General features: G+C 44.6%; 2 protein-coding genes across 9 annotated transcripts in view; one reads left to right on the top strand and one right to left on the bottom strand.

Annotated features, from left to right (window-relative positions):
- Positions 1-15,158, top strand: part of SLC45A4 (solute carrier family 45 member 4) — a 50,209-nt gene extending 35,051 nt beyond the window's left edge. For all 8 annotated transcript variants that reach the window (XM_082755048.1, XM_082755045.1, XM_082755046.1 and 5 more), the window contains 6 exons: positions 3,324-3,512; positions 5,456-5,635; positions 6,642-7,717; positions 7,815-7,914; positions 8,651-8,862; positions 9,581-15,158. In XM_082755048.1, the coding sequence (XP_082611174.1) occupies positions 3,324-3,512; positions 5,456-5,635; positions 6,642-7,717; positions 7,815-7,914; positions 8,651-8,862; positions 9,581-9,943 (2,120 nt within the window). In that variant the 3' untranslated portion in view covers positions 9,944-15,158. The remainder of the gene's footprint in view (positions 1-3,323; positions 3,513-5,455; positions 5,636-6,641; positions 7,718-7,814; positions 7,915-8,650; positions 8,863-9,580) is intronic.
- An 879-nt stretch (positions 15,159-16,037) lies between these two features.
- Positions 16,038-21,923, bottom strand: part of DENND3 (DENN domain containing 3) — a 33,233-nt gene continuing 27,347 nt past the window's right edge. Inside the window, exons 19-23 of the mRNA XM_082753028.1 lie at positions 21,069-21,229; positions 20,046-20,179; positions 19,161-19,276; positions 18,892-19,029; positions 16,038-17,770 (exon numbers count right to left, since the gene is read on the bottom strand). Coding sequence (XP_082609154.1) covers positions 17,570-17,770; positions 18,892-19,029; positions 19,161-19,276; positions 20,046-20,179; positions 21,069-21,229 — 750 coding nt within the window. The 3' untranslated portion in view covers positions 16,038-17,569. The remainder of the gene's footprint in view (positions 17,771-18,891; positions 19,030-19,160; positions 19,277-20,045; positions 20,180-21,068; positions 21,230-21,923) is intronic.

Here is a 21,923-nt window from a genome sequence, read left to right as displayed (position 1 = left end):
AGCCTCTGCTAAAAGCGTTGGCTGCGGGATTCTTCCCTCAGCCATCTGAAATCGGCCCCAGCCCGGTGAGAGCCTGTTCCAGGTGGGTACAGCAGCTGCCAGCAGCTGGGACGTTTTACATTTGGCTGTGGCGAGGCCGTGATGTCGATGTCAAGCCTGCTGGGCCTTGAAATCTCATCCAAACCGGCGTCTGCACAGCTGTGGTGAGCATCAGAGGCTGGATGCTGCCTCCTGGCACGGCACCGCGGCCAAGGGTTATTTAAATCCGTGCTGCGTTGGAATCCCTGCCGCTAGGTGGGGCATCAGGAGGAACTTCTTGGTGTTAAAATGTTCCCTTTATGTCTTCATTTCAGCTCGTCGTCTTGGGTGCCTCCTTAACTGGTTTCAAACTTAAAAATATCGTATGAAATGGTCAAGTTGTGTAGGAAGGTATCGCACATACATACATGGAGAAAGGAACCATTAGGATGTGTAATTCCCTTCCTCAGCTGCCCAGCGCCCTTCACGGACACAATTTCTCTGAAGTTTGGTAGAGCTCCTTCTTGTGAGGCTGCAAACTTTCAGAAAACATTTGTATATATATTTATATTTAAATGTTTCCACGTCCAGTCCCCATATTTATTTCATTTCTGCTGCCAAATCACAGACACCAACCTAAATATCCTAGCGATGCACGTAGACATTGAAGGTACTAAAACCTCTTTTAAGGGAAGTGTTTTGGCTTTGGATTTCTCCTTGTCTGTCTGGAAATTTGTCATTTATATCAAAACTTCCAGCACTAACATAACCCTACTGCTGAAACGGTGACGGTGCTGGAGACGCTGCCAGTAGGATTTGATCTCTAAGGTATGTTTTGAAGTCTCACATCATGGTGAGACTGCTTCAGAAAGCTCTTTCCTGGAGGACCCATGGTGGGAAGAACTCTGTGAGCTCTACAAAGGATGATTTCCCATCACCAGAGTGCAGACATCAGAGGCAACACCTAAATCTATATGGAGAGAAGAGTCTTGAGGAAATCAGGCAAGAGAAAAGGGAAAAATGGTCCTGAGAAATCCATGCACAACCAGTGGGAACTGTTCTCCGTGCAAGTTAGCCCTTTCCTGTTTATTTGGAGGAGCGGGGAAAGCTCCTGCAAGACAGAATTTTCGGAATTCTGCTTGCTTCGGGGCTAATGGTTCTTCTAGAGATTTTTATCACGGCCTCTTCTTCCAAAAATAGACGTCTTGGCTGCTAAAGAGTAGTTCAATAAACAAACCCAAAGCGGTTTGTCTAAAGCAGGATCTCCAAACATTATGTGCTCGGATAAGCGTCCTTTTTTTTTCCCCTTCCATAAAAACTACCGTACATCCCTCACTCATTTTGAAATCCTTGAGATCTGCATCTTCTGCGAGCCATTTTCAGTGCAAATATTTGGATTTAGGCTCGTATTTATAACAGATGCTAGGAAGATCACCCTTTTCCATCAGCGAAGATGAAACCTTCTCAAGAAAGCACTCGAGTCTCTCTCCCCTGACTCACCGAGGCTATGATGAGTCTCCACATTTCGGCACGGAGCAGAGGTTGGGTAAAAGCCCTTTTTTCCTTTTATTTACTGCTCTGTAAAATCAGAATGCAGGCTTTAAGCTGCTTTGGAGTTATTACATGTAAAGTTGACCTCGGAAGTACTGAAGTCAGGGTAATGCTAGCAGTAAAAATCCCTGGGTTTTGATAATCTTGGGCCATTCTTATGCCAGCTGGTGAGTTGTGTGTTGTGTTTTGTTTTTTTTCCACCCTAAAAAAATCACAGCCCGCTCAGCATTTAGCTTTGCGTGCCCTGAGCATCCTGGAGCAGGCGAGGTGCTGGTTAAACACACAGCCCCTGCTTTCAGACCTCAGTTCTGGATCCTGATGGCGAAATCGTGTTTTTATGGTACCTTGTGGGCAAAAAAATGGCTTTTTCCCTGTAATATAAGTACCGTATCACCAGAATGGTGGGAAAACCTGCTGTACCTAGCGGGGGAAGTCACCAGCGTCGTTAGTCGGGATTTGATGGCACTTTAAATAACAGGAGATTAGACTTCCAACCTCGCAGCCTGGGCTATTCTGGAGGGGGATTGGTGTAATCCCGCTGGCAGCAGGTGCCTGAGGATGTAGAACAGAGCACGAGGGGCAGGTCGAAGCCTCCAGCGAAGGTCAGACACCGCTCACACAGCGTCTGCCTCTCGATTATGAATGATTTTCCTTCGGAGGATCGAGACACCGAGCTTGTTGGTCTTGGGCTGCCAGCGATTGATTGTTTTGCTTGCAGTGCATGTCGGAGGGGTTACCTGACCCGTGCTGAGAAGCTCAAATGGGGACAGATGGCAAAAAAAAAACCCAAGCACAGCTCTCCTGGGCCAGTCTGCCATCTGCAGGCCATTGGTGAGGTGTAAAGCAGAGCTTTTGGGTTTCCTTCTCCTCCCACACACCTCTCCCTCTCCAAAACTTATTTATAATGTTATTTTTTTTTCCCTAGGTAAATATTACATGGTAAGTCCAGTCTGTTTCCATCTGATGCTCTGAGTAATCCCCTCAGTTCTGGAAAACAAAATAAAAAGCAAGGATATTGGAGACAACCAAGCTTCTTCAGCTGCTCCCTGCATTTTAAGGAATAATTATTTCTCCTTCCATTGTCCATTGATCAATCCCATCATAAACAAACATTTAAAAATTTCCTTAAAAATGGGAAATTTCTCATGACAGCCAAATTCTGCCCATCATCCTCAGCCCATTCAGTCTTTAATAACCCTTTAAGGCAGTGGTCTTAGATGTGCAGTGCTGCTGTGATGTTTGGCTGCTGCTGGGCATTGGTGAGATGGAGATGTGTACGAGATGTACGACCAGCAGCTCGCTTCCAAGCATCCCAAAACTCTTTGCTTTTATCATCCATGGATGGACCGAGGACGGAGCAAAGTGATCGGGCTTCTACACGGCAAATCTTGGCTGCTGCTCCTTTACAGAGGCACTCCCTGCTAAAATCCCTGACAAAAAAAAATCAGCAGGTTCAGCAAAATTCAGCAAAAGTGGGATTTGGGGGCAGGGATTCAAACCGGGTGTAATCCAGCCTGATTAGTCCCCCCACCCTTTTTATTTTAAACTTTTATTTCAATAGCTTAAATATACTTCATGTTGTGTTTTTTAACCATTGTTAAGAAATCTGGCCGGAGTCGTGCATCTAGGAGCAAACGTAAAGTAAACCAAAGATCAATTTACGATTTTCCAAAGCTGAATGAAATGCCCTGCACGAGGTCAACTGTCTGCTGCGTCCCACGTAACCTTGCCATCCTTTTTTGTCTTTGTTCCAGGTCTTCCTGAGCAATACTACAGCCTCACTTGGTTCCTGAGCCCCATCCTGGGCTTGATCTTCACTCCGCTTATAGGCTCAGCCAGTGACCGCTGCACGCTGAGCTGGGGCCGCCGGCGGCCTTTTATCCTCGCTCTCTCCATTGGTGTCCTCTTTGGAGTTGCACTTTTCCTCAACGGCTCCGTTATAGGTAAATAACGGGGAAACCACCTGCACACATCCCTACCTTCAGATTTTTATGTAAGAAGTTACCATAACGACAAGCAGTCGAATAATTCGGTGGTAAAGTCGTCAGAAACCTCTGCAACACCGCACTTGAGCTGTCCACCCTAAATGTTTTCACTCCTACCCCAAAATCCGAGCGCTGTGCTGAGTGTTTTGCAACGGGAGCTGTCAGGGTCGCTGCAGAGTTACTCACGCCGCGGCTGCCAGCAGAATGTTTGCCGTGGCCGAGGTGAATTTCGGCGATCCTTGACATGGGAAAACTGTAGCAACCTGTTCACAGGGAAATGTTTCCTGTTGTGATCCGTTTTCCCTTTAATGCATATCTGGCAACACATCCTGTTTCCAGCATTATTTCAGAAATTATCTTTTCACTTTTTCTTGTGCTTTTCTTAGAGCCGGTATTGAAAAAGGCCAGAGCACAGTTAATATTTGTTTATCAAAAACGATGTGGGAAAACAATTTTTCCTGAGCCCCCATCAAAGCTGGTAAAAATAGTTCTCCTTGAACATAGTTTACTACAGAACTTAATCTCCAATCTAAGGCTCTTTTGTAAATTTAGTGTAAGAGAGGTGACACGAGTACATTTGGGAAATGTTTACGTTGTGATGCAAATGAAAGGAACTTAACACCTAATAATATCCTCTTGGCTCTCTTTTTGGGGGGTTAGGTACAGCTCTATTGTGAAAAAGTTGTATTAATTGAGGGAAGTGAGCGGAACACTGCCTTGGCTCAGCACATTTGCTTTTCAAAGCCAGGTTGGATTGCCATAGGAAGCTTTTCGTTTCTCTGCAAAGTGCAGGTGAACAAGGTCTAGCTTATGTTTTTTTTGAATTTACCCGAGAAATATCAATTATTGGAATTGCTCTCGTATGGTACCACTTGTGCTTCGTTGTTGTGTCACCAAGACTTACTCCTCCAGCTCCAGGTGTAGGCAAAATACTGGACTGCAGCCCTACTGCAAGATTTTAATTGACAAGGAGCTCTTATTTCCTCACCTTGGCTTAGGGCAGAAGCCATTGATACTGGCAAGCAAAGCTTTTATAGGTTCATTTCGAAGTATCTCACCTTCTAATAAATCAGCACAATTGATTTTTCTCCTCTTCTTCCTTACACAGCAGTGCAGTTTATGGCATAGCTCTCTAGAAACCCCACGTGTTTCAGATACCCAGAGCTGCTTTTGCTCCATGAAACTTCTTTAAACACAGAGGTTGTCGCAGAGCATTGCAAAAGTGATCCGTGTTCATTAGGCATCCCTTCCTGGGATGCTGTTGTGGTAGGTTTTGAAAGAATAACCCCTTCTGGGAACACTGCTGTGCCTCTCCCGAAGGAGCCTGGAGCAAACTCAGCAGAAGTGAGCCACGTCCCAAGGTCTTCTCCAGACCTCTTCCGTAGCCAGCTCATCTCTTTACTCAGTCATCATCATCAGTTACACTAATATTTTTATCATTCGTGCATGTCTAACAACTAAATCTCTCTGATTCAAGTAATTCACGCCTTTGTCAAAGATTAGTTTTATGAAAAATTCCCTGGCAATAGATGAGGTTTGTCATTCTGCTTTTGGATGCTCTCCTCTCTCACCGTGGCAGTCTCTTTTATAAGAGCAGCCTTCAGCATTTGGAGGAAAATACACGAAGAATGCAAAATAATCTCCAGTGCTAGCAGTGCGTCAAGAGACACTTTAAAAATAGCATTTTGAAAAATAAATGTCAGCCTTCCAAGTGTAAAAACATAATCTTCTGCCCCAGACCTTCCATCAGGCTGTGCCAGAGAGTTAAAATTGCCAATTTGTTCTGCAAAGGAATGTTTCCAGTAAGTGTGCTGGCCACCTTTCCCTTAAGATTAACCTTGTTCTTCGTAGTGCTTGCTTTTGGGCTGACGTGCTCAGATTTCTTTCCTGTTTTCCCGCAGGTCTGGCTATTGGCGACGTCCCGGACAAGCAGCCCATCGGGATAGTTCTCACGGTGCTTGGCGTTGTGGTGCTGGACTTCTGCGCCGACGCAACGGAAGGGCCAATTCGGGCGTACCTGTTGGATGTGGTGGACAGCGAAGAGCAAGATATGGCCCTTAACATCCATGCCTTTTCAGCTGGTACGTGGCTAGGTCATGTCTTGGCAGCTGTCAGCTCTTCCTGATGACCGAGTTTTGGCTGAATTGATTTTTCCTGGGTCAACTGTTGTTTTTTTTCATCCTTTGCCCCTGCCATTTCCTTACAAGTACTGAAGCTCATAGTGCAGCTGTCTTGGAGGAAATACCCATAAGGACCCCCAGGCAGAGAATAGAAAAATTATTTACAGAGTATGAAATACAAATGCAAAGTGCACTTACCTAGTGGCATAAAGCAATGAGTTGGTGGTCAGCATTATAAAATTTTTAAACCACTTGGTTAAAATGAGGGCTTTCAGCATTTGGTGCTATCTGCTGAGTAGACAAAACTGAACAGTAGCAAACTGCAGTGAGTCTGTTACTTGAACGTAGGTTTATGTTCTTTTTCCCCAAGTGCCATAGTTGGTAATGAACCTTGTATGCGTAAACCTGTGTGAGAAAAGGGCAGTGAGCTACAGACTGAGGAGCAGAGTTACTGCTGCACCTTTCAGCCGCAGTATACACTCATTTTAAGACATGAATCCAAAGATGTATCCTCCAAACACTTGCAGTCCTTCTTTTATTTACCACTTTTCCCCAAACATGCACCCTTCGGGCACTCCATCCCTTCTGAGGCTAAGGGAGCAACAGCCTTTATCCCATACAGTAGCAGCTGTACAGCCCCAAAAAAGAGCTTTGCACAAACACGTCTTATTTATTTACTCCTCCTTGTCTTTATGGATGCATGGAAACTGTAAGGGCAGCAGCAATTAGTCCTGCAGCCCTCAGGTTGTCCAGAGCTAGAGTATGTGTCCCAGAGAAAGCAATTTCCCAAAGAAATAGCCCTATCAGATATTTCCTCACATTGTGAGCCAAAAACTCATTTAAACTCATTTAAAACTCATTTCATTTAAATTTTGTTGAAGTTTTCTGATGTAAGCAACTTGTCTGTTGGGTTTAAGGTGCTTTTTTGCCAGTGCTTATTGCCATACCTCCGTTTTCTCTTCCACAGGTCTCGGAGGAGCAATCGGTTATATGTTAGGAGGGCTGGACTGGACGCAGACCTTCTTGGGTGTTATTTTTAAATCTCAAGAGCAAGTCCTTTTCTTCTTCGCAGCCATTATTTTCTCAGTCTCCGTTGCTCTCCACCTTTTTAGCATTGAAGAAGAGCAATATAACCCTCAGCAGGACAGGATCGACGATGAAGGAGACACCCTCTCGAGTGTCAAATTCAGCGGCAGCCTCCCCCCTCTGAATCGGCTGAACGTGATCAGCGAGGAGGAGCCGTACGGAACCTCGATGTTCCACGACGAGGTGCAGTCCGAGCACGATCTCAACATGGAGTTCCTGGAGGTGAACATCGTGAGGAGTAAGAGCGACTCCGTTCTGCACATGCCCGACGCCACCTTGGAAATCGAATCGGAGCTGCTTTTCCTGCATGACATCGAGCCCTCCATTTTTCAGGACACTTCGTATCCAAACACCCCCCACAACACCAGCCAGGAGATGATGAAGTCCAAACTGAACCACCTCGCTCCTTTCCTCAGGGACAACGAGAAGGAGGAGGAGATGTTGCTCGATAACCGCTTGAACGAAGACAAAGTCCCGAACGCGAACGGCTCCCTGCGGAAAGACTTCCTCAACGGCCACGCCCGAATAGGCATGAAGCAGTCCAGCACTTCCAACTCCATGCGGAGGCGGAGGCACATGTTCTACCGGCAGCCCTCCTACACCTTCTCCTACTACGGCAAAATCGGCTCGCACCGCTACCGCTTCCGCCGAGCCAACGCCATCGTCTTGATCAAGTCCTCGCGCAGCATGAATGACATCTACGACATGCAGAAGCGGCAGCGGCAGCGCTACCGGCACAGGAACCAGAGCGGCGCGACGAACTCGAGCGGAGACACCGAGAGCGAGGAAGGGGAAACCGAAACCACCGTCAGGCTTTTGTGGTTGTCGATGCTGAAGATGCCAAAGGAGCTGCTGAGACTGTGCGTTTGTCACCTCTTAACGTGGTTCTCGATCATTGCTGAAGCTGTGTTCTACACGGATTTCATGGGCCAGGTCATTTTTCAGGGCGATCCAAAGGTAAGAGAGGAGTTCCCATGTGCAGACCCGCTTGGAGCTGCTTGTTTTCTTTCTGAGGTGTGCTCACCAAATGTCTTTCTCTTTGCGTTTGGCACAGGCCCCTTCCAATTCAACGGAGTTACATGCCTACAACGCGGGGGTTCAGATGGGATGCTGGGGGCTGGTGATTTATGCTGCTACTGCTGCCGTTTGTTCAGGTAAGAGACTGCACAGCCAGACACTGGAACGCACCTCATCGATGCACTGCAAGATAAAAATGGTTTCGCTTCAATTAGCATCTACCCCCTCTTTTGGAGCGAAAAATACATTTGAAAAGCACTTTGGGTGGTTGTAAGGGGAGAGATTTTTAAAAAAATCCTAAAAATATAGAGGTAGAAATATGAATAGATGAGTTAAATGGTATCAAGCACAAAATGATACCATTTTTAAATGGCATTTATCATCAGGAAACTAAAATTTTGCTTGTTAGAAGATTCAAGCCTGTATAAAAAGGGTTCTCCGAAGACTGTTTTAAAATGAAAGTTTTACACAAGCTGAAATACGGCTGAAAACTTCAATCATCTGATCATTTCATCTAGCAAATGCGTTTGCATTAGAAAGAGCTCTGTGCTCAGAGTACAGCCGCATCGATGATGTTTAATAAATAGATAACAATGAATGGACTTCCACTGAGTGGACTGATTGAGTTTCACGTTATTGAATTCTGCTGCAGGCTCGTAGCAGGGCTGTAGGCAAGTCCCTGAGCTCGTTAGTTCCTCTCTGAAGCAGCAATACGTCCTTTTCCCAGCGAGGGCTGAGCAGTGCTGCTACGCCTTGCCAAATATGCAGTCAGCATCCAAATCCTAAAAAGCATATCGAGCTGCCCCGGCCATGTCAATACCATAAAAGCTCACCAAATAAGCTGGTGTTTGTTTTATTCTTGATCTGTTGCAGCCTTGTTGCAGAAATACTTGGACAACTACGACCTTAGCATAAAGGTGATCTACATCCTGGGCACACTGGGTTTTTCTCTGGGCACTGCAGTGATGGCGATGTTCCCCAACGTGTACGTCACCATGATCATGATCAGCACAATGGGAATAGTCTCCATGAGCATCTCCTACTGCCCCTACGCGCTTCTGGGACAATACCACGATATTAAAGAGGTACGTGGAGTACTTTGATCAAGGCAGAGCATTTATCTGCTCTAGGGAACCTGCTTTGGCACGGGGGTTGGACCCGATGATCTCTTGAGGTCCCTTCCAACCCCTACAGTTCTGTGCAGTTATATGAAAGGATTGCATATCTCTGTGCAGAGATATGAAAGGATTTGCATGCATGTGGGTAGATAAAGAGAGAGGAAATAATGATTAGAGTATTTATTATCTACATGGTGGTTGCCACTGTTATGGTAGCATTAGTTAGGTTCTTGGCAGCCTTAGATATTGAGGTGAGCCTGGATCTGCAGCTCAGGGTTTGAGGAGATGGAAGGCAACATGATGCTGCTGGCAATGAGGACAGCTTTCCTGCCCAGTTTTTAGCACTGTGACGTTTGGCTTACAGATGACACGAGGATTATTTATCATAACACGTTTCTGTGCTGGGACTGGAAGGGAGATTCCTGGTTTAAAATCACAGAAATAATTTTCACCAATGGTTCCGTGTCGATTTTTTTATGAAACCTTATCCTGGAGCCAAAGTCACGCTAGGTAAATATCTACCTCAGGGTAAGGTGAGGAGGCTTTGATAAGGAGATAAGGAATTTGTTGCTTTGGACGTGGCATAAAATTGACCACGTGGCTGAGATATTGAGGAAGATACCCATCTAAATGTTTGCTTTCCTGCTTTGCTTTGCCTCCTAACACGTTCCTTGTCTCTTCCCAGTACATTCACCACAGCCCCGGGAACTCCAAGCGAGGATTCGGCATCGACTGTGCCATTCTGTCGTGTCAGGTTTACATCTCCCAGATCCTCGTGGCCTCCGCCCTCGGTGGCGTGGTGGACGTGGTTGGCACGGTCAGAGTCATTCCCATGGTGGCTTCGGTGGGATCCTTCCTGGGCTTTTTGACAGCCACCTTCTTGGTGATATACCCCGAGGTCAACGAAGAGCCGAAGGAAGAGCAGAAAGGACTGGGTCCTCCAGAGACCGCCGAGGGCAGCAGCACGAGCGCGGAGAAGCCGACCGTGCTGAAGCTCACGCGCAAGGGCACCGCCGCGTCGGAGCTGGAGGGCGAGTCAGCCGTGTGAGGCTTCACCACATTCCAGGGAGTGCAGGTGCAGGATCAAGAACTTTCTTTTCTTTTTTTTTTTGTTTTTTTCCAGGAAAACGAATTAGGATCTTCACTACTTGTAGCTAAAATTGCAGAAGAACAGGCAGTTTCATGCAAAAATGTAAATGAAATTCTGTAGTCCTTACTCTAGGTTTGAACAGGTAGCTATGATGCTAATTGCTTTCTCTACAACTTAGAAATGTCATTTCTGAACACTTTTTTATTGCAAATACATTTAGATTTCAAATAAGTTTTATTAATCTGCATGAGACTCACAGTGTATACGATTAGCAGTTAGAAAAAATAAGTTTTCTGCTGTTTTTAAACTAACTCAAAATGGAAGCTATCTCGACTTCTAGTCTCTTGCCATTTTTTTTTGTCTGAACATTTCAGATTTCACTAGTGCAGTAACTGAATCCAACGCTTTGACACCTTGACCAGTTTTTTTTTTCAGGAGCGTATTATTGGTCTGACAGCTACAGTTCTTTAACATGAATTTTAGATTTCGTATTTTCGTTCGTGCAATTACTACAGAATAGTTTTATTTTCACAAAAAAAAAGAAGCAATTGCTGCGGTTTCTAAGAAACTGCTGTGAGTCCTTTTGGTCATAAGTCCACCAGCTGCTCCCACGTCTGCTGCTTGGCCCAGGCGGGTGGCATTGGGTGCGTGATGTGAAGCAGAGGTGGAAGGAGCAGCGGCTGGGAGAGGCGGCCGGCGCTCGCGGGTTTTTGTCACGAGTGCTGAGCTTTGTGAATGTCTTTGGAAATAACGCTGTGACAATTTCTTGCTGGGAGTTTGGTGTGCCCGTGAGCTCTGGGGTGTTCTCGGCGTTTAAACCCAATCGTCTCTGGATGAAGCTGCCGTGGGGAAGGGTCATCTGTGGGGTCAGCTTGGTGGGATGGGGCGTGCGAGTTGTCACCCGTGGGGAAAGGAAAGCCGTTGCTGAATTGCACTTTTTCTGATCCTTTAACCCCCCGGCTGGGAAGGCAGCAGCCAGGGAAAGGGCACAGTGTCAGGCCTACCTCTGTGACTTTGTGGCATCATCTGGTTGTGTAAAAATCCGTGTCAGAAACAGTTTTTAGGCCTTAAAATCCAACCCACTAGCATGTGTTGCTGTTCCAGGCCGTTTGTCGGAGGACTTGTAGGCTGGAGCTCTCCCGAGCTGCTCCAATTCCATCAGCGCAACCTCCGCGCCCCCTTCCTTGATTCAGGATGTAGCCACGGTGCAAAGACATTTGCTGTGAAGAGCTTCAAAGAGCTGTGCTAATCCGATTTAAAACCTGATCGGGATCGCTGGCAGTTCCCCAGTCCATGGGCAGACGAAACTCAGAGATCCGGCAGCCGTTTAAAGCAACTTCAGGACCCCAACTTCCACCCGTCGTCTTCTGAGAAGCGTTTGTGATGCTGTTGACCCATTTTCACGTGGACCTACGGGTTGCAGCCCATCCGTGGGCTAAGCAGCCGACTCACACAGCTCCTCGTAAGATTCCTGCTGCCTCAAACTTCTTCTACTACAGTCCTTTAAACCTGCATGTGGAAATCATGCTGCAATATAGTCAGTCAAAAGAAAAAAAAAAATCTATATATATATATTTCCAAATGAGAAGCAGTTTTTAACAAATTACTTGAATTGTCGATGTATTTAAGAAATGTTTCTTTTGGTATCTTCGAAGTCGACGTGCGGTCTCGGCTGGCATCACCGACCAATTCCTGGTGTGGTTTCCAGCTGAAGGCTTTCGGGCAGCGCCGACGTCCTTATGCTGGCAAGGGTGACGATGTCGTGTAATCGCACAGGACTTTTATTATTTTTTTTCTCAAATGTCTCAAAAAAGTCTTTTTTTTTTTTTTTCTTTAAGGTGATTTTTTTTTTTTATTTAGGACACATACTGTGAACTGTGTTCGGACAGGGGAGTAGTACTACTGAAAAACACGAGACCTTACTGAAGCAATCAGTTGTGAGAAACGCTTTAACTGACCTTCTGCCGTGAATTTGATCATCTCAGTTACATTTAATATATTCTGGTGATATTCCTATCTAACAGAGCTGTATTTCACCCTATAACTGGCATTCATGTAAAATACAAACTGAGTTAGGCGTTTTAAAGCGGCTTTAATATTTTATTTTGAAAACTCCTTGAAGATTCTGCTTTCGGTTCAATGAACACTGTCGAACGCTCCTTATTTCAGTCTCTACTTCTCAAAAGGTTCTTCTACACTTTGAAAACCTGCTGAAAATCTTCTGGTCAGCGCCAGCCTTCCCCCGTTTCCCCCCCAGTCGTGGTTTCGGTGATTGTGAATGTAGCTTCAGCCCGGCGTTGCTCCAGGCAGCACCTTTGTAAGCCAAGATTTCTTGCACAGGGAACGCAAAATAGTTTTGGGGGTGAGGTCACACTCTTTTATTTAGCTTTCTCGGCCGGGGTGAGCAGTGAGGAGGGAGAACGACATTTCCAGCCCGGGGGGGGTTCAGTCGCAGGCAGAGCAGGGCCGGTTTGTCCCAGGCAGCGTTTTGCTGAGCCTCGTTTCAAAGAATTGGACGTTAAAAGCCAGATTTGGGATTGGCTATGGGGTTCTTTAATTACCCTTCACGACGCAGAAATACGCACAGCGCCTTGGAGCAGGAAGCTCTATTTCACTGCCCTCTAAAGCCAAAGGAAATAATTACCCATTGTAAACAGGCTGAAGTATTTGTAGTGTTGCCAGAAGAATTAACTGGGGGCAGCCCCTGCCAAAGTATCTCCTCCTGTACCTCGGCCAGGCCGTGAAACCACCGCGCTGACTTCCAGCGTGCTCGCCAGCGATGGTTTCTGACATCTGTCAGAGAGATAAATGCTTTTTTCTGGAATTTCTGAGAGTTTTCTTAGCCCCAGCACTGCTCAGGGTAGAGTGGGCACTCGTTTGTGTCTAGATGTGTCCCTTACCTTTATTTTGATACAGAAAAGATGGGTTTTGTCACAATTCAAAGCTAAACTAGTATGGTTTTATGTCTTTATTACAGAAGAGAGAGTTGAGGGGGCTTTGTTTTTTATTCCTGGTGATAGTAAGTGTCATTTTTGTTTGCTGGTATTACTGTACGAGCTCATCCTGCGTGCTCCATGTCCTGGGACCTTCATGCAGTTGTCTTGAGGCGCAGTGGTTTCATTCCGAGTCGCTCTATACTGTAAAAAATTTAATGTTTTGCTGCGGCCTTTCTGACCTCCAGCACCTCTGCATCAGGCACCATCAGTGCTCAGTTTCTTGAGTGTTTCGTGAGGACTTTGTGGTCGGTGAGCTGCGCGTGGGTAGGGATAGCCACGGGGAGGCAGAGAAGCTCCAAGCGATGCGCTCAGCAAGGCATAGCAAGGATTTTGCACCGCTGGGTTATCGCAAGAGCCCAGTCGGGTCTGAACCGCTTGCGGCTGGCAATTTGAGATTCCAGAAGCAATAATTTCTTAGGAATGTTTCCCTTCCTGCTGGTTAGACGACGATCATAGAGATTTATTACCTACATAGCCTTTTCGGAACACGACTCCGGTCGTTTTGGAGCGCTAGCACTAAGCAGGCACGGCAAGCTGCGGGTTGTTCATCATCTGGAGGGAGGAAGCCAGTAAATCCAGCAGAGGTTAGCGCTCCCTGAAACGCGCTGTCCTTTTCCCCTCACCTCGGGAGCCCAAGGCGACTGTACTCAGCAAGGTTTTCAACTGAGTTCTTCCAGCTTTTCCCTCGTCCTCGCCCGCTACGCGACGAGCTCGGCTACACGTATAGACCTTATTTAAATCACTAAGTAAACTCCTGCATGCTACTCCAAGCACATGTAGCAGCTTCGGCATCTGAAGTATCTATTGTGAAAGAGAAGTCGGTTTTCTTTGCAGCTGTTTTGTCCTCGTTTCCTTTTCATAGGCCAAATAAATGTTAATGAACACCAAATGTTGCACAGAAATGTTGTTAATGACTGTGTAGAAGAAATACCAAATTTTATTTTTCTTTGCAGAAACTTTTATGGTTACAGAGAGTCCTCTAGCTGTTATTCTTAAGCGACAAAGCTGAACGTTTGTAAAGCGCGTTGAAAAAGTGGTCATTTTAAAACCAGGGGAGCTACCCAAAGTTTTCTGTTTCTCATGTTGCATCCAGAACAAGAGGCGAGCTGCAGCAGCCTCTTTGGTTTCAGCAGCCTGGCCAGTTAGAAAGGGTGTTAGATAATAATCAAGGGGCTCAGGCTTTCAGCCTCGCACAGGGAAACACGGGCACTCCGACATTGACCGAAATTACAGTAGTTTAGTGGCAAGCATTTACACCCCCAAAAAAAAGAGAATGTTTTCAAATTTCTTCTCAAATTCATTTTTCTTCTCAAATTCAAAGGCTTTTGGCACGGTTACAACCTGCTAAAGCTTTACAGAAAAGCCCGGACATGGGTTCATTTTGACATATTCTACCACGTTCTGAAATTTTCTGACATTTCCGAAATTTCAGAGTTGTGGGTGGAGCTCAAGGAGCATTGCCTTGCTCAGCCAGGCATCGCCCGCACCTATTCAATCCTCAGCGATAGCCAAATTGTAGTAAACAGCCCCAAAACCAGGTAGACTTCTCTCTTACCACATTGGCAGTTCCCAATGATGATTTTCTTTCGGATGTAACATGAACACTAAGCCCTTTTGGTAGCCAAATGACCAGCTTCTTTAAAATGCCTCATATTAATAGAAAGCTGCATATAGGCATCTCATAGCGGAAAAAAAAATAAAAATAAAAAGAGAATATTTAGTTCCTTTGTGAACTGGCCATATGACAACTACTTTTTTATCAACTTATTAAGTTGGGGCACTATAATAGCTCTTGCTGAGTTTAGCAATGTTTATAAGCATGTGTTAAACACATAATGTTAAGTTTTATGAGGAAAAAGGGATAAAGAAAAGTAATGTCACAGATGAATGTTTGAGTGCATAGACGGCATAATGTATGTATGTTTTTTATTTCTACACTGTTGAGCTTATTTTCTGTTTTAAGGTCAAAAAAAGAAAACAAAAAGATTTGTTGCATGAGAACTGTTTTATTGTGTTCTGCACTTTCTGTTCTTTTTGTATAATCTCGATTTATTTTTTTTTCATTTACGCGTAGAAAACAATGACAACAACAAAAAAATCAATTAAGAGCTATTCTACTTCACGAGCCGTTGTGTTCCGATCTGTTGTTCTGAAGTTCGATCTTAATAAACATTTCAGTAAGAGTTTGGGGCTCGCGTTCCTGTGTTGTTTGTAGGGTGGGGGTGTATTTGTGACGTTTTGTGATGTTTGCAGGAGGGAATACCCATGGAGGAGCAATGTGCTGCAGCCTGGGTGAGGTGCACGCCTGTTTTTTTTTTGCTGGTTGCTCTCAGGGCTTTGCATTCCCAGGCAGAGGAGGCGAGGGGTGGCAGCCACCTTCTAAGCCAACAAATGCCAATATTGAGAGCTACAAGGGCAAAGCAGCTCAGGGGACAGCTTCCTCCCTCCTTCACCTGCCTCTCCTCTGCTTCCATGGGGTGTGAGACCCTGCTGGCCCTGGCCCTAAAGGGGCTGCAGCAGGAAAAAGTGGGCCAAAAGCTGGGGCTGGGGCAAGGCAGGGACCTGCAGGGACCCCTGCAGCCTCCACCCAGCGCTCCCCACCTCATCCTCAGCCCCCGCGCGGCCTCTGACCTGCTCGCAGCCGGAGCTCCCATCGCTGCAGCTCCTGTGGGTTACTTCCAGAAGGAACTGCTGCCATCCCTCGGCTTGAATCATCAACTGCAGGAAGGAACAGACCGAAAGTTAGCCCTGAACCGCAGCCGGCTTCCAAAAAAAAAAAAAAAAAAAACAAGGAATCTTTCCAAGAAGTGGAAGAGGTGAGCTGAAAGCTGCACGGCACAGCTGAGCAGCCCCAGCACGGGGCTAAAGAGCCACTGAGTGTGCTCAGACAGGGCCCTGCTGCAGCTCCACTCCTCAAAGGGGCTTCCTAGAGCTCAGAAGGTCTCCATGTCCCTTCTGGAAGGCAATTATTTGGGGTTAAACTGAAGGGAGACAGGCAGAGAGGAGCCAAAGCCTCTCTGGGCAAGTGAGACCAGAAATAGCAGCTGTCTGTAACACAGGCTGGCAGGACGCAGCACCTCTTTCTGGTTTATCAATAATTTAAATATTTATAAAAAAAAGTTAAACAGGAGAAAGAACAAGACATAAAGCCAGTCTGGAGTATCAATATAGTGTTTAATAGTCTTAAATTGAAAAAAAAATACTAAAAAGATAAAATTACAATTGCCATCACATGATAAAACCATTTGTCAGTACATCGAAAGTCAGAAGTATTACATGAAGTACATCTACAGTAGTTTACACTTCACTGTTTCAGTTTACACTTGTTAAAAAAGTAGCAGCCCATATTTTTCCTTCTATTTACAATAATTTAAATATTGTCTTCCACTCTAGTGACACAAATAAAATTATTCTGCAAGGATTTCTTGTTTTACTTGAAGATGATTTTGTTACCAATGGGGAAAAAAAAAAAAAAAACTCAGGAAGAGATCAGGGAATGCTGCTTGAAAGAATCCCTTTGACTGCAATCTGATGGTGCCCACTCCAGTAATTAAGGAGTAGTTTGATGACTTTGCAGAACTTAAATAAAATTACATTAAATTAAGCAGGTTCTCCATTAAATAACAGCAGCTCCTCTGCTTACAGAAAGGGTGACCGAAGAGAGGGCTGGCAGAGATTTGTCTGCAAGGCAACTAAAAGGTTGCTTCCAAAAGGAAGTCCGACACACTTTCTTTGAATAAACTACTAATAATAAACTGCTGCATGTATTAAGTGCTTCAAATGAAAAAAAATCAGTTGCATGAAGTGTTACAAGTATCAACTGCATTGTTTTTACAGGAAGAACAGGTTTAAGAAGTAAAACCTTATGGAGACTACCGAAGTATCTTGCTTTGCCAGCAGGAAGCTTTCAGTGCTATCAGGGAGAGGCCGCCTGGACATACCTTTTAAATAACAGCACCATAAATATACACACGGCAGTAGCAGACGGCCCTCCCACCTAAATCTGCTGGTTCAGAAAGGTACCGGGCATTTACAGTAACTCAATAAATCAAATTAACACATTTGGGTGCTTTGTTTGGGGTTTTGTTGCTTTTTTTTTTTTTTTGGAGAGATTGGGTTCTGTGTTTTTTTCCCTCCTGTGAACTTTTCCAGCTATTACAGGCTGTAAGGCCATTTTTTTGTGAGTTTTTAAGGTAATCCGTGCATCGCTGAGAAAACATCCCTGTGGAATTACCAAGCTGATCCTCCGCTAGCTTTGGCTCACTCAGTGCAGCCCACACCACGGGGTCCGGCCTCCAGCTCCGATCCTTCACACCAAAATAGGGGAAGTTGAAAGCCCGTGGCCCCGCTATTCACATTTCCATTTCTTTACCCAACGTGCAGGTGCAATTCAAGGTGCAAGGTGAGATTCGCTTCTAGTCTGATTTTCTACAACAACGTAGCTCCGAAAAATAACTCAATAAATACAAAAATAACACTGACGGCTGGTTGAAATAAATGCAAAACGCTACGGTAAACAAAGCCGGAGGTCTTCTTCCAGCACAGGCAGGCACGCTGAATTTGCCTTTTTGTATTTTGGAAAGCTGAACTACTCGACCTTCCAGATTGCGATTTTCCCTTCCTCCTTTCCAGCACCACTGAGGACGTATCTGTCCTCTGCCGAGCAAAGCGCCTTTACTGTGTCAGCGTGCCCAACCAACTCCTTCTCCACGCTCTTCTTCTCAGTGCTGACCACGTAGATCTTCCCTTTGGTTTTGCCCTGGGATGTTCCGCTGCTGCCAACCCACATCTGGAAGAAAAACATAACAGAATAATGCTTTTTGATAGATTTTGTTCTAGGACACAGCTGAGACAGGAGTTTTGCATGCCGTGAGAATAAAGTGAGGGTTCTGTCTTGCTAAGCTGGAAGAAGGGAACACTGAGAATCTCCCATGTATGTATTTATTGGATTCATGGTTTTCCCTACAAAGAAAGGGGTCCTGAAGAGCATCCTTAGGAAAAATAAAATAATCAGGCTAACAAGTCTGACTTCCATCCCTGGAAAGACAGCAGAGATCATCACAGGGGATAAAATCACTGAGTAAATGAAGAAATTCTTACTGGTGGTGAGCATTAATACAGAGTATTTGTTAATATTATCTATTGGGAGCAAGTCAGCTGGGCTTCTGACAAAAAAAAAAATCACAAGAGTGCAGATGAGAATGTAGAAGGAGAATGTAGAACTATTTTTCAACGAATCCCACAACTAGAGAAGTAAGGGCCCCGTGTGGAAACTAGAAAGAGTTCAGTTTCATGCAGAAGAAAGCACTTCTCTTTATACAGCTGGCAGTGAACTTCTGGAACCTGCTGCTCCAGGAAGCTGCCAAACCTGCAAATTCAAGATGGAATCAGATTTACAGAATTCAGGTCCAAAAACAGATGAGACTGAGGAAGAAATACATCCATTTATTTCTTGTTTAGTACCCCTCAACAAGATCTGAGGAGAGTGAGTGAGTTTAACTGCAGAGCTGTGAGGAAGAGGAGCATGGGTGCTCCAGGCACGGTGACAAGCTTGGACAACAGGGGCAGTCTGGAAGATGGTGTTTGAACACTCAGGGTCAGGAGATGGAGCACACAGGGATATCTTCCAGTTGTTTCTTTGATATCAAGGTTAGTTAAGGTGGAGTTGAGTGAGGAATGAGTTAAAGAGAAAAGGAGCAAAGTTCAAAGTAGAGCAAAAGAGCCCTTAATGATATGGCTTTCCAAACAACCCTCTAATTTACAGGTTAGCTTTTCTCATTTTCTCATTGTTTGTCTATTAACATTTTCTTCCAAAACTCAGTTGCAGGAGCCTTTAGATTAAATATCAAGGGACCTAAACTTCCCTTCCACAAGAATTCCACGTGTAAGAACAGTCCAAATGTCTCCCACCTGGTTTTTAACTTGGATCATGCAGGTGATCTCAGAGCAATCCTGAAGATGAATTTTTTGGGGCGTGCTTGTGAAGTCTTTGGTGTTCCAAATATACAGGTCACTGCTCCCTGAATACGATGCCCACACTTCATTTCTCTAAAGGACAGAAAGTTGTGTTTAACAGCACTGCTGACAGGAAGCATAATGTGATAAGTAATTATATTTTCGCTTGTAACACCACATAATGTGGTGTGGAGACAGCATGACTACCAATTCAAATTTAGTACCTCAGGAAAAAGCTGGAAGCAGAGGAAATATGAACACAAATCCTTCAAGTGGCAATCAATTTTCATCTGCAGTCGAAATTCATAAGTTGACATAACGAGTATGCAACTTCCAGTACCTTCAATATGAAAGGGAAAGTGCTGTTAGCAGAAGTGCCTGCTTCTTCCACAGCCACAAAGCAGGGGGAAAAGAGGCAAAATAAAGCAGATGCATCTAACAGCTGCCTTGTTTCTCAAATCAACAGTGAAATCTTGGAGGTTCTTCTTCCTCTTTTTTATAGCATCTATTTTTTACATCTGTCCTTTCTCTAAACTCTGGTTACCATTCTGTAGCACAAACACCTGTTAGGAATCCAAAAACACTGCGAGGAGAAAAACCAAACTCCTTTACAATAGGAGATCTAAAGGGGTATTAGGAGATAATCCTTTACCCAAACATAAATCCTGCCTTTATTTATCTAGGCTTCTGCAGAGGGGATGACAGGTTCAGGGCCAGAAGGCAGGCATGAGGATTACCAAGTCAGACCAATAACATCAAATCTAGCCAAAATATCAAATGGAATTTGCAAACATCATTGTCACTCTAGACTTTAAAAGGGCTTTTTCAAAGCTTTTCATTCCAATTTACAGGGAAGGGCAGACAAACAGGGTGTAGCAAGGACTCATATCCTGCAGTAAGGATAATACCTTTAGGAGAAATCCGAGCTAGCCAACTATGAAAGTGTTTTGGAAGCCTTACCCGCTGAAGACTGCTTAAACAGACCAAGTGGAAAGAATATCACATACTGAAAAGTCAGTGTTTGAGATTAATGGATTGTTCTGCCTAATAAAACAGCGTATCGTGTGAAGATTTAAAAAAAAAGTTAATTGTTAGAGTAATGAACTTACAGCACCACAGCTGGTCGTTATGAAGTTTGAGAGAAGTGAGGTTCTGGCAGGGCAGCTGAAACGCACGGTTAACTTTCAGAGTGTTGATGTTCCAAGCGATCACTGTGCCATCTAAGCTGCTCGAGTACGCTTCACTGTTGGTACAGATAAAAAATTAATAATGACAGCACAGCGTACATTCATGTTCACAACAGAATTCATGCACAGAAGAGGCTTAGCGTAAAATTTGCTATTTTGCAGGTAAGCCTAATTAACATTTTTCACTTCATAGACTGAAGTCCAAGAGGCTCCAAGCCAGACACAGATCATTTTAGCAGTGAACACTCAGCCTCGCTCAATTATTTGAAACAGTGACCAGAGCCTTGAATGGATGAGAACACATCCATCCTATCATCCTATCCCAAAAAGATGCCTAAGGAAAGGCCTACACTTGAACTAGAGCACCAATTACATCATGCTTGAGGAATAAAGTACAACAAAAACATCCCCTATAATCCTCCTGAACATTGTTGCTTGTTAGGACTTTTGATTAAGATTTTTGACACATACTCAGCTTGTCATTGACCACATCCCCAGATCCCTTTCTCTCCAGCCTCTCATCCCCCAGTCTGTACATATATTCACAGAAGCCCCTTCCCAGGTGCAGAATCTGACCCTTGCTCTTGTTTAACTTCATACAGTTGGTGACTGCCCAGCCCTATAATTTGTCCAGATCTCTCTGTAAGGTTTTTTCCTTCCAACATCTCAGAAAATCAGCCACTGGTTTCCTCTATGCTCCTTGAGCAAAGTTAATTTTTTTTTTTTTTTTTTGCTTCAGTCAAATAATTAAGGCACCATACTGCATCACTTCTTTAACTGGTCCTGCACTGCAGGCTGAAGGTGCCCAGACTGATGAATACTTTTCTGGCTAAAATGGCTTTTCATTTAACCACAGGAAGATTGGCCTTACATCCACGACTCTTCCAGTCTTTCATTTTTGATTGTAAATGTATTTTAAGATGAAAACGGTGTAATTAGATATACCTGGGTATCCCATTCTTCTTCTCCACAACGATGTCAGTGATATCAGAACGATGATCATTTAGCTGCTTATTACAGGACATGCTGTGGGTGTTGATTATATAAATAATGGAGTCTTGAGAGCCGATCCACACTTGACTCTGTTCTACCATCACCATACAAGTCTGGGGAGAAAAAGCAGGATTAAAGACAATTCAGAAGAAAAACACTTTTGAATGTAACTTAAAAAAATGCTGCATTCAGAGTTCCAGTAATTACCATAAAATTGTAACAAGATCAAGACTCAGCACTGCAGTATTCTATCCTTTGCTCTGCTGGAGAAGAGGGGAGAGAGGAAGAAAGAGAGAGAAAAGGGACAGATCTCTGCCAAGTTCAACCTTCAGTAATTAGGATTAATCATGTATCTTGGTTATTGACTCCAAGTTGTGTTTCCTGGCTTACACAAAGTAAAAGTTACAGATGGTGCCAGGGGAAACCACTGAGGTTGGTGTATTTCTGTCCTCTGGATTAGAAGCTGCACTAGCCACCTGACATAAACATACTTCCCACTTTAGTTAGAAGTGGTGCCTCGGAAAATATCATCTTCATTGCCTCTGGAACATCCTTCCCCCATTCAGAAACTTTTAATTTCTCTCCCAAGTCCCCTAAGTTCCAAACTTCTCTTCTCCTCTTCTTCAGAACAGGCCAGCATCCAACTCCTCCCCTAAATTTCCACTTCTCCTCCACCCCCAGCCCCTCACCATCAGCTTTACTTTTTCCAACTCCTTTGCTGCTTGTTCTTTCTTCTGCATGTTTTTCACTCAGTCCCAAACCTGATTTAGCTTTCCGTGTTGTTATTCTCTCCCTTTCAAGTTACTT

Source organism: Aythya marila (assembly GCF_965140915.1).
Source record: "Aythya marila genome assembly, chromosome: 2".
NCBI classification, from domain to species: domain Eukaryota; kingdom Metazoa; phylum Chordata; class Aves; order Anseriformes; family Anatidae; genus Aythya; species Aythya marila.
This window is presented reverse-complemented; position numbering and strand designations above follow the sequence as displayed.